The 12,392-nt window shown below is 39.3% G+C and overlaps 1 protein-coding gene across 2 annotated transcripts; it reads left to right on the top strand.

The window, feature by feature from the left end:
* Window positions 1-1,973: 1,973 nt before the first annotated feature.
* LOC118831231 (olfactory receptor 13D1-like) lies at window positions 1,974-9,259 on the top strand. 2 transcript variants are annotated; one of them, XM_036738454.1, is made up of 2 exons: window positions 1,974-2,884; window positions 9,229-9,259. In XM_036738454.1, the coding sequence occupies exons 1-2, from the start codon at window positions 1,974-1,976 to the stop codon at window positions 9,257-9,259; spliced, it is 942 nt and encodes a 313-aa protein (XP_036594349.1). The 2 variants fall into 2 exon arrangements, with proteins under 2 accessions (XP_036594349.1, XP_036594350.1); XM_036738455.1 differs by lacking the exon at window positions 9,229-9,259 and having other exon boundaries at window positions 1,974-2,903.
* The last annotated feature ends 3,133 nt before the right edge of the window (window positions 9,260-12,392 follow it).

Raw genomic sequence — 12,392 nt, forward strand, 5'->3', positions numbered from 1 at the left:
TTTTTTTCTTTTTTATTTCAAGCATCTAGCCTAGTGCCTTGCATACAGTGTTTAATACATGCCTATTGAATTGAATCTGGTAGTAGGAGACAATGATATAAAGAAAGGTTTGGGAGGGAAGGAGAAAAATTGGGAACTCAAAATTTTACAAAAATGAAGGCTAAAATTGTCTTTACATATACTTGGGAAAATGCTATTTTAATTAATTAGTTAATGTGTGAGGTAAATAAAATGTGAAGACTTCACAAGGAAGATATATATACATTCATATATATATATACATTCATATATATATATATATATATATATATATATATATATATATATATATATATATACGCATATAAAGAAATGTTTAAAAATCAAGAAACAGGGAAATAGGGAAGTGGAAAAATTCTGAGGCCGTGAGGAGAGTCTGATGGCTCAGCCTCTGGGAAAGTTTACCCTGAAACTTTTTGTTCTTTCTTCTGGTTCTGGTTTAAAGATTTGCTCAGTAAGAATACGGTCACTGTGACCTGCTTTCCTTTACTGTAAAATTACTGTAAAAGAATGGAGAGGGTCTCCCCCTCCCCTTATCCTATTCTCCTTCTTTAGATTTATAGATGTCACCTCAGTTGTAATCATTAACTAAGGGAATGGAAATTGGAGTTTCTGTGCCTCGATTTCCCGGTTCTTTGTCCAGCTTTTGTGTTCAGATTGTAAGCCTGCCTCCCAGCCAATGCTGAGAAGGGTCAGAGGTGGGCGGGAATTCTCTTGTATTAGGTATAATTATTGGTGCTTTGTCTCTTGCAATTTGCCTCCTTTCATGGTTCTGCTCTGTGCTAGCAGGGGATGCCCTATTCTCAAGAATGGAATACAATTTATTTCTATTCCCACCCTGAGATGGCTCCTTATTATAAATTAACTTTTCATTGGTGAGGGTCTTTCATTCCACAAAGTTAATTAATTAAAGGAAAGGTGTGGTTCTAGGTTGAAGAAGGCCTTCAATACCTGGCTTTATTCAGAAGACAAAGGGGTATCACTGAGAGTTTATGAAGTCGGTTGGGAGCAGGGTAGAAGCAATAAATATAATTTTCAATTGCAATTATGCCTGTGGCAAGGTAGGAAGAATAAAAATAGATATGATCGAGAGTAATGTAAGCAGAATGTATAGATACCCATAAACTGAGCCATAGAGAAAGAAGGAATAAGGCCAGCGTACACAAAGAGAACACTAAGAATTCTGAGTGCATTTCAAGCCATTAACTTCACTGGTCATGTGGGAGAAGGTGAGATAAAGTACATTAACTTCTGTTTTTATTAACAAACTAAATCATGACTTTTATTTTCTCTTTACAGAGAGAAAGTTCATTTTCCTAAAGAGATAATGTGGAATTCCATCAATGGTTCTTAACATTCTGTTGCTTGCCATCCCTTAATGGCAAGATGAAGAGATCCAAGATCTGAAGAATAGTGAATCTGTATTACACAATGGAAGTAAATACATGTGCAGCCAAAAGGACCTTATATATATAAAAGACACATATCTAGTTACTCATTTTCCAAAACCCAAACTATACATTCTTGCCCCCCAAATTGTTTCCATTAGCCTCAAGCATCTAGTAATACATAGCAGCAGACATCCACCAGTAGTAAGCAAGTAAACTTGGACAAAGATAGAAAACACCTAAATATTTGGCAATATGATTGGGGAAAATCACCATCTATTCTACAATTTAACTGCATTCCTAGAAGTTTTATTATTTGGGAATGAAGCACCATCACGTAAAACACAGGACTCTTCTTGCAGAATTAAATTGTAACCTAGAACATATGCTCAAATTTCAGATGAAAATCATTTGTATAGCTTTAAATGAAGATATGAAATGAAACCAGAAGGGCCTTACCTGTTTTATACAAGGAGCAATGAGAATTTGAATTTACCCTGTGCTTCTCAAAGTAGCTAATGCTAGAAACAGAAGAGAGATAAGAGAATGAATGGGACAAATCAGACTGTTGTGCTAGAATTCTTTCTGCTGGGACTTTCTAAGCATCACAGGGTTGAGATTGTCCTCTTTGTGTTGTGCCTGGCCATATATTTGGTCATTTTACTGGGGAATTCCTCTCTCATTGTTCTGAGCATTCTGGATTCCAACCTTCACACCCCCATGTATTTCTTCCTTAGTAACCTCTCCTTCATGGACATCTTTGGTACATCCTCCTTTGTTCCCTTAATGTTGGTCAATTTCCTATCAGCCAGAAAAACCATCTCTTTCCCAGCATGTGCATTACAAATGTACCTAACTCTTGCCCTGGGAACAGCAGAGAGTGTTCTGTTGGCCATGATGGCCTATGACCGGTATGTGGCCATCTGCAATCCCTTAAGATATACAATCACCATGAATACAAGAGTCTGTGTGCAGTTGGCAGCCGTGAGCTGGATAGTTGGGAGTGTAAATTCATTACTGCATACAATCCTGGCATTGAGGCTTTCCTTCTGTGGAAATAATATCATTGATCATTTCTTCTGTGAAATCCTGGCTGTCCTGAAACTGGCCTGTGTGGACATTTCCCTCAATGCTTTTGTCATGATTCTAGGACTTGTGCTGGTCACAATGACTCCAGTGCTGCTCATTTTCATCTCATATGTGTTTATCCTTGGCACCATTCTGAGAGTCAACTCAGCTGAAGGAAGGAAGAAAGCCTTCTCCACCTGTTCAGCACATCTGGCTGTGGTCATCATATTCTTTGGAACTATTCTCTTCATGTACTCAAAACCCAAGGCAAAGGACCCAGATTCAGACAAACTGATTGCCTTATTCTATGGTGCAGTGACTTCCATGCTAAACCCCATTATCTATAGTCTGAGGAACAAGGAGGTGAAGGCAGCAGTGAAAAAGGTGATGTTCTCTAAAAGAACATGAAGCACACACCATTGTTCTCTGTTTTATACTTCCAATATAAGAATAGAAAATACACCCTTGGAAATTATAATCAGTGTTGATATCCATCCCTCCATCTGTGTCCATTCCACCCCACCATGGTATCTCCCCTGTCCCGTGTTATTCATTAAATAGAATTCTTGAAATTCTCTGGAAATTCCTTTGGTAGGAATTCTTTGGAATCTTGGAATCCTTTAAAAAGAGTCTTTATACAAGATAGTATTGTGAGTAGGTTTTTATCTCCAGAACCTAATACACTAATTGGTTCATGGAAGGTGCTGAATATGTGCTAACTGATTGATTCTTTTCCACATTTTCCCCGAAATGCAATATAGAATATTTACACAATGGATTGATAGTTTTCCTCATATTTTTTAATATTTTGGGATTGTGTGCCCATATGCCCATCAGACTCTCCACCTGTTCCCTTTAAACTTCAAAATTCCTGTACTTCTGCCCATAGAGGAGTTTTTCATTAGGATAAAGGCCCCTACTTCAGAAAACAGGGAGTGCCTAAAAGCGATGCTCCCACTCCTCTACTTCCTTCCAAGCACGCTGGTCTTTTCTTATTTATCCATTATTATGTACTTATCCAGAAGGCCTCCCAATACTTGCTGGCCATCAATAAACTTGAAATACTTTGGAACCTAGTCTATATATCCTCAATATGATGGAATAAAAAAAGAATGTTTGGGGGGGGGGGTGGAGCCAAGATGGCGGCTGGAAAGCAGGGAATTGCATGAGCTCCCCACCAGGTCCCTCCAAAAACCTATAAAAATGGCTCTGAACAAATTCTAGAACTACAGAACCCACAAAATCGCAGAGGGAAACAGGACTCCAGCCCAGGACAGCCTGGATGGTCACTGGGTGGGGTCTATCGCGCACGGAGCTGGGAGCAGAGGGGAGCAGAGCCCAGGGTGGGCAGCAGCAGGACCAACCAGACCAGAAGCCAGGCAGAACAGGCCCTAGTGCCCTTAATGAGTGAGCTGTGGCAGTTACCAGACTTCTCAACCCAAAAACACGAAGACAACAGAGAAGGTCAGTAGGAAAAGCTGCAGGAGACAGACTGAAAGGATTTAGGGGTTTGTCCACTACCTCGGTGGCATTGGGGGTTGTGCAGCTACAGAACTACAGCTGCAGTTGCTTCCAGGTCCCAGGCCCACCTGGTGGGAGGAATTAAGTGGGGGATCAGAGTGGGAGTGCAGAGCCTGCTTGAGATCAGGAGTTCGGACAGGGTTTGTGGTTCTTGGGGAGGAGGAGTGCTGGTGTGGCAGAGCTGGCTGTATAGAAATAGCTCTGAAAACAATAACACATCCCCTCAAGCTTGGAACAAAGTACTCTTTACTCTACAAGCAATCATACCCTGACAAAAAACTCAAGGGTCAAGTAAGTTGGCTGGGAACAAGGCCAGGCAGCAAAAACGCACTCAGATTCAGTCTCAGACTTTGGAATCTTTCTTTGTTGACAAAGAAGACCAAAACATACAGCCAGAAGAAGTCAACAAACTCAAAGAGCCTACATCAAAAGTCTCCAAGAAAAGCATGAACTGGTCTAAGGCCATGTAAGGGCTCAAAAAGGATTGGGTAAAGCAAGTTAGAGAAGTAAAGGAAAAATTGGGAAGAGAAATGAGAATGATGTGAGAAAACCACGAAAAACAAGTCAATGACTTGCTAAAGGAGACACAAAAAATACTAAAAAAAGTACTGAAGAAAACAAAACCTTTAAAAACAGACTAACTAAAATGGCAAGAGAGCTCCAAAAAGCCAATGAGGAGAAGAATGCCTTGAAAGGCAGAATTAGCCAAATGGAAAAGGAGGTCCAAAAGACCACTGAAGAAAATACTACCTTAAACATGAGATTGGAACAAGAGGACTTTGTGAGAAATCAGATATTATAAAACAGAACCAAAGGAATGAAAAAGTGGAAGACAATGTGATATACCTCATTGGAAAAACCACTGACCTGGAAAATAGATCCAGGAGAGATAATTTAAAAATTATTGGACTACCTGAAAGCCATGATCAAAAAAAGAACTTAGATATCATCTTTCAAGAAATTATCAAGGAGAATTGCCCTGATATTCTAGAGTCACAGGGCAAAATAGAAATTGAAAAAATCCACCAATCACATCCTCAAAAAGATCCCAAAAAGAGAAACATGAGAAGGTAAACAAGAAAGTTGAACTGTTTTGTTTACATTCCTACATGGAAAGATGATGTGTATAATTCATGAGACCTCAGTATTAGGGTAGCTGAAGGGAATATACATGTATATATGTATGTGTGTTTGTGTGTGCATGTGTGTACGCATATATGCATGTGTATATATATATATGTGTGTATACATATATGTATATAAATATATACATATAGACAGAGGGCACAGGGTGAGTTGAATATGAAGGGATGATATCTAAAAAACTAAAATCAAATTAAGGGATGAGAGAGGAATATATTGAGAGAGGGAGAAAGGGAGAGATAGAATGGGGTAAATTATCTCACATAAAAGTGGCAAGAAAAAGCAGTTCTGTAGGAAAGGAAGAGGGGGCAGATGAGGGGGACTGAGTGAATCTTGCTGTCATCAGATTTGACTTGAGGAGGGAATACCATATACACTCAATTGGGTATTTTACCCCACAGGAAAGAAGGAGGAAGAAGATTAAAAAAGGGGGGATGATAGAAAGGAGGGCAGATGGGGGAGAAGGTAATCAAAAACACTTTCAAAAAGGGACAGGGTCAAGGGAGAAAATTCAATAAAGGGGGATAGGTTAGGAAGGAGCAAAATATAGTTACTCTTTCAGAACAGGAGTATTGTGGAAAAGTTTTACATAAAGATATGCATGTGGCCTATGTTGAATTGCTTGCCTTCTTAGGGAGTGGGGGTGGGAAGGGAAGAGGGGAGAGAATTTGGAACTCAAAGTTTTAAAAACAGGTGTTCAAAAACAAAAAAAAAGGTTTTTGCATGCAACTAGGAAATAAGATACACAGGCAATGGGGCATAAAAATTTATCTTCCCTACAAGAAAGTAAGGGAAAAGGGGATGGGAGGGGAGTGGGGTGACAGAAGGGAGGGCTGACTGGGGAACAGGGCAACGTGGGCGGCAGGGTAGAAATGGGGAGATGTCACGGGCTTCCGAAGCCTCGTGACTACGCTCGGGGTTCCCCCCAAGCCCCAGGCCTCTGCCTAAGCAAAGGGCCTGATCTCGCGGACAATGTACGGGGCGGGAGCCGAACAAGATGGTGAAATGACTCCATTTATTATTTCAGCAAGCAGCACATTTATACCTTTAGTGACGTAGGTACACTCTTTGGTTACGTCGGTGAAAGACAGGTAAAGCTAATACACCTGGGTCCTAGGACCGCCCTGACTCCGCCTACTCTCCTCCCCCTCTCCTCCCACAGTACCCAAAGCTCCCTGCGGGCAGGCAGTCCAGGCAAAGACCGGAAACTCCACGTGGTCAGGCAGCCGGAAGTTCCACATGCTCTGCCAGAGAGCCGGAAGTTCCACGTGGTCAGGCAGGTCCGACCTGGAATCCCTAGGGAGGCAACAAAGGCGAGACCCCTCCTCCTGGCTCCACCCACATCCCAAAGCCCTGAGTTAATCTCAGCAGGCCCCTGGGCCTGGAGGTCTGAGGAGAGCAGGGCTCAGCTCTAACTCGGCCCGTAACAGGGAGAAAATTCATAATTCAAACTCTTGGCAAAATCAATGCTGAAAACTAAATACATTAAATAAATTAAATAAATAAATTTTTAAAAAAGAAATACTCTAGGTGAGAAATAGCATGTGGTAAATAAAATTATGCGTGACAAAATTTATTCAAAAATTCACTACATGTAGACTATTTCAGAACGGAACCATAAATATGTAAACATTTTAAAAAAAAGAATGTTTGAAAAGAAATACTTGCCCACTAAAAAGTGTCATTGGTCTGCAGATTCTCAGATCTGCCTTTGATTTTCCACAAACCTGAACAAACTAAATATTTGCAAGTATAAAACATGATTTTTCTACTATCCAAAGTCCAACTGAAAACATTTTAAAAGATTGAAGCCACTAAGCATTTTTCCATGAGACCACAATTCTCATGTCTTTCTGCCTACTGCAGAATATTCTTATTCCAGGAGAATATTTGATCTTTCTCTTTTCATTACACAGAACTCAGTGGATTGCATGACTAACTGGATGATCTTTTATGCTAGTAGCCCCTTCAAGGAAAGATCCTTTCCCCCACATTTGGCAGAAGTATGCACGAGTTAGAGGCACCGTTTAAGAATACCCCCCAAAAGCTGGTTATACAAATATATATGTACAACAAAATGTGTCCAAAGTAAAATTGATTTATACACAATAATTAAGTCTCAAGTCAATATGAATGAGTGAAAACTGACTTGAAATGTGTTTTCAAATAACTCACCATATTCAATTCAACAAACACTTAAGTACCTACTAGTGCTAGGCACTGTGCTAGCCTCTGGAAATATAAAGATAGATATAACACAGGACTCAAGGAACTTGATGCCATACTTAGAGTGCTAATCTTGGAGTCAATCATACTTCAAACATGTTCATTAGTTCAAGTTCTAGGAGGCAAATGAGATAAAATCACTACACAATCTGAACTAACAAGATAGCTATGCAATGCAGTGAATAGAGTGCTGGACTTCTAATTGTTGCAAGGACAAAATGAGATATTTGTCAAGTGCCGTGGAAAACTTAAAGTCCTATATAAATGCTAGTTATTGTTATTAATTGAATCCAAATTCACAAGGTTTCACTTTCCATAGGCACAGCACCCATGCAAAGAGAATGGTTCATTTTAATATTCTCAATTTCTTTTCAGGCTATTACTCATTACACCTGAGACATGTTAGGGCACAGAAAGGGGCAGTTTATATGAAATCATTCATTGATTGATTCAACAGGACTGCAATGTTGAGACAGACTTTGGCTCATTGAGAAAGGATGCATGACATGGGGATTGACTGATATTCACGGATTTGAAAACTCTCCCAAAGGGGAAGGTTCAAAGCCCATTAAGCAAAATAACCTTATGAAGTTTTTCAAATTAGCACAGACCAAATTCTTAACTCTAAAATGCAAACCAGGAACAAAAACAGAGATTTCTTTATTCTGTACAATAAAAAAGACTCTCCAACCAGCTGTGGGTGATTGCAGAGGTGGGATGAAGCATCTATACACTGATGATGACCCTTATCTTCAGAGTCTAGACTGCTATCCCATTGTGGCACACAGCAAACAGTTCTGGGATCCTTGAGGGTAGAACTTCCTGGAGGGAATCTGCTGCTCAAGAGCTCCTCACTCCTGAACATGATGCTTCTTGCCATTGCATCTCTTGCCTCCACGTCTCTAAGGAGGTTACCCTTCTTGTCTTCCTTCTCACCTCCACTTCCTAGAATCCCTTACATCCTTCAAGGCTCAGGTTATGTATGACAGCTCCTGTGGGAAGCCTATCCTCTTCCCCCAGTTAGAAGTATTCTCCCCCACTTCAAATCTTGTTTCATTTTCTTATTTATTTCCTCATGTCTCCCAGGAGGAAGTACTCTCCTTGAAGATAAGTACTGTTATTTATTTCTCTTTTAGGATCTTGAGTACCTAGCATTATACTTTGTATAAACTAAGTGTTTAATGAATGATTATTAAAAGGAATTGAATCTTTGTCCTATGACAGACGAAATGTAATCTTCAGAAGGGGTCAAAATAACTGGGTTGTGAGAAGAGGGTAGCAGTAAATTCATATTATAAAAAGAGAATTAACAAGTGGGTAAAACAGACACAAAAATTCACTGAAGAAGAAAACATCCTTAAAAGAGATTTGGCCAAATGTAAAAAGCGATAAAAATGACACTGAAGATAATTCCTTAAAAATTGGGATTGGGAAGGTGAAAGCTGATGACTCCATGAGACATCAAGAAACAATAAAATGAAATCAAAAGAATGAAAAAACAGAAGAAAATGTGAGATGTCATTGGGAAAACAACTGACCTGGAAAATAGATAGAATAGAGACAACTTAAGAATTATTGGACTACAAGAAATCCATGGTCCAAAAAAGAGCTTAGAATCATATTTCGAGAAATTGTAAAGGAAAACTGACCTGATATCTTAGATCCAGAGGGTAAAATAGTAATTGAAAGAATCCACTGATCACCTCCTGAATGAGATCCCAAAAGGAAAATTCCCACAAACATTATAGCCAAGTTTCAGTGCTCCAAGTCAAAGAGGAAATATTGCAAGCAGTCAGAAGGAAACAATTCAAATACTACACAGCCACAGTCAGGATCAGACAAGATTTAGTAGCTTCCACCTTAAAAGAGTGTAGGTCTTGAACTGTGATATTCAAGAAGGTAAAGAAACTAGGATTACAAGCAAGAATTACCTGCCTAGCAGAACTGAGTCTAACTGTTACAGGGGAATAAATGGATAATTAATGAAGTAGAGAACTTTCAAGCACTCCTCATGAAAAGACCAGAGCCAAATCTGATACTCAAACACAAGACTCAAGAGAAGCATAAAAATGTAACCTCAAAAGAAAAATCTTAACGAAGGCAATAAGGTTAAACTGTTTACATTCCCATATGGGGAAAAGAATCATCTAACTGCTAACAACACTATCATTATCAGTGCAGTGAAAAGATTGTACACAGACAGGAATGTAGGTGCGAGTCAATTATGTTAAAATCATCTCCAAAAAATGAAAGGAGAGAAGTATGGACACACTGGGAGAAGAAGGAAGGGAGAGATAGAATGGAGAAGCTTTATATACCATATATAGCCTATACCATATACCATAGGAATGGCAATGTTGTACTGATGATCAATTGTGAAAGACTTAGCTACTCTGATCAGGACTATAATCCAGGTTAATTCAAAAATACTCATGAGGGAAAAATACTATCTACCTCCAAGGAGAGAACTGACAAACTCTGAGGGCAAATTGAAGTATATTTTCCTCATTTTCTTTATGTTTTTGTAGTAAGCTAATATGGAAATATATTTTACATAATTTCACAAGAATAATTGATATCATATTGCTTGCCTTCTCAGTGGGGGAAGGAGTGTGTAATGGCAAGTAAAGTGGGACTTTTTGTTGTCTTTTGTTTTGGAGTGCTTCTCAGGACTAAGGCAATTAAGTGCTTTTGAGTTTTGTTTGAATCAAGAGTCATTGATTGGAAAAAATATATATGATGTGGTGCTAGTGAATAAAAATCTTTCCCATACCCTTTTGCTAAGTAGGTGCGAAGCCCCAGGGCCCTAAACAGGGTACATATGCTCTGAGGTTAGCATTTTGGTTTGGGGACTCACTCATTGGAAAAGGGTTCCTGTGGGGAGCCTGGGGAGCCATTAAGGAGCTTCCCAACTTTGAAAACCCAGATGTTGGTGATTCTCTCTCTGGTAACTATGTATGTAATGTCTTGGTCAGACAGTTAGAAGCCTGTCTGTTAATTTGTGTTTCTTTTGCTCTGTTCATAATTTTTGCTTGTAATTTCTGTTTGTATTCTCTCTGAGGTCCAGGGTGCTGGCTTCTCCTCCTGAACTAAGGGAATGGTATATGTATGTTTAATTAAAGTAAAATTGTGAATCCCTTCAAGTTCCTTTCCTTAGAAACACATGTCAAAGAACCTGTGCTAGCAGCCCTCCTGTATGCTGGTGTTATTGGTCTTAAACCCCCACAGCAGCTGCTATCAGCATTGTTGTTACAGAGTGACTTAGTAGTTAGGCCTCTTAGACCTCTGCAAGACAGCTTCCTAGGCCTCTACTAGCCAAGGTCATTTGAGGACAGGTCTATGCCAGGCAAAAGCTACCTAAGGATCATTAGAAGAAAAAAAAAGACTACTCTCTCTTCCCTTTTCCCTACTGTGGGCATCACCAGCCAAATACAGCCAATACCTTATCTCCTCCTACTAGGAAGTTTCTGTTGGTTTCTTACCCCATCATAAAGCTTTCACTATACATGCTTGCCAGCAGGGGTAAAGGAGTTAATGAGGAATCAGTGACTTAAAGACATAGCCTTGTCTCAGAAAGCAAAATGACATTGTGACTCATATTAGTCTAAAGCAAAGGAAAAACCCTGATCTGGTTTAAAATTTTATCTTTTGGCATGTTTTACAAAAAGTATCAATGATATTAATAAATCAAAATCATAACATTCCCTCTCAAACTGCTGACTCTCCAGCCACAAGAAAGCCTGGGACTTTTGAACAAGGGCTTAAACCTTTCTCTGTCTCTACCTCTGTAGTAAATCCTTCCTGTATCTTTATATACCATTACCAAACACCTTCTCCCTATTACAGCCCTTTCAGTCGCAAGGAAATACACAGTTCAAAAGAAATTTACTATCTTCTTTTATATCAAATGACCCCACCTTGATACTAATCCAAACAGCCAGTAAACAACTTAAAAGAAAACTCTGGGTTTAAACATTTGTGGAAAAAGAAGAAAATTGAAGGTAAAGCACATCAATTGCTACCTGAATTCTCAGCCAACTATATCTCAAAAAGTTCAAAGAAAGAGAAAAAAGACCCAGATAAACAAAAATACTAGTAGCAGTTCATTTTATAGTGGAGAAGAATTGAAAATTAAAGAAATGCCCATCAGTTGGGGAATGGGTGAATAAAATATAGTATGTAGATATAACAGAATATTATTGTGCCATCAGAAATGATGAAAGGGATGATTTTAGAGAAACCTGAGAAAACTTTTATGAACTGATGCACAGTAAAGTGAGCTAATATAGAACACAAAAAAGAATGGCACTACACAAAAGGACACTATAAAGACAAACACATTTAAACTATGACAAATGCAGTGACCAGCCAGAATTCAAGAGGACTGCCCACCTCTGGATAAAGAGGTGATGGACTCTGAGTACAGAATGAGACATTTCTCGGCATGATCCATGTGGGAACTTGTTTTGCTTAACTCTGAATATTTCTCACAAGGGTTTGTTTGTTTTCAATGGGAACTGGGGAGGTGAGAGGGAGAGAAAATAAACTGTTTTAATGCAAAAATAAATTTGAGCCAGGAGAAACTTTTTACTAATAACCTGACATTCCCTGAACTCTGATTGCAGCTATCCATTCTTCCCCTGTGGATGAAGTCTCAAGCTTGATCTCAATATCTTTTTTCCTGGGTTCCAACTCTCCCCTCATGAAGATCAGCAAAGCTGTAGTGCTAAGTTCAAAAGGGAGTCCCTGTCCCCACTGCTGAGGAAATTCCCAGGCTCTTACAAGATGGGGACAGGAGCTGTTATCCTGAAGCTGCATCTCTCAATAACCCATATATCCAGGCTTCTGCATGCAGGGCTCCAGACAATTCTCCCTGTTTACAGGGTTTCATCTAAAAGTCATCTGTAAAAACTGCAACACTAGTCATTGCTTACATTGCCAGCATCCTTTCCTCCCAGCAGCATTGTGAGGTCAGTACTAAAGTAAGTTCATGGATTTAAAGCTGAA

Source organism: Trichosurus vulpecula, chromosome 9, assembly GCF_011100635.1.
Source record: "Trichosurus vulpecula isolate mTriVul1 chromosome 9, mTriVul1.pri, whole genome shotgun sequence".
NCBI classification, from domain to species: domain Eukaryota; kingdom Metazoa; phylum Chordata; class Mammalia; order Diprotodontia; family Phalangeridae; genus Trichosurus; species Trichosurus vulpecula.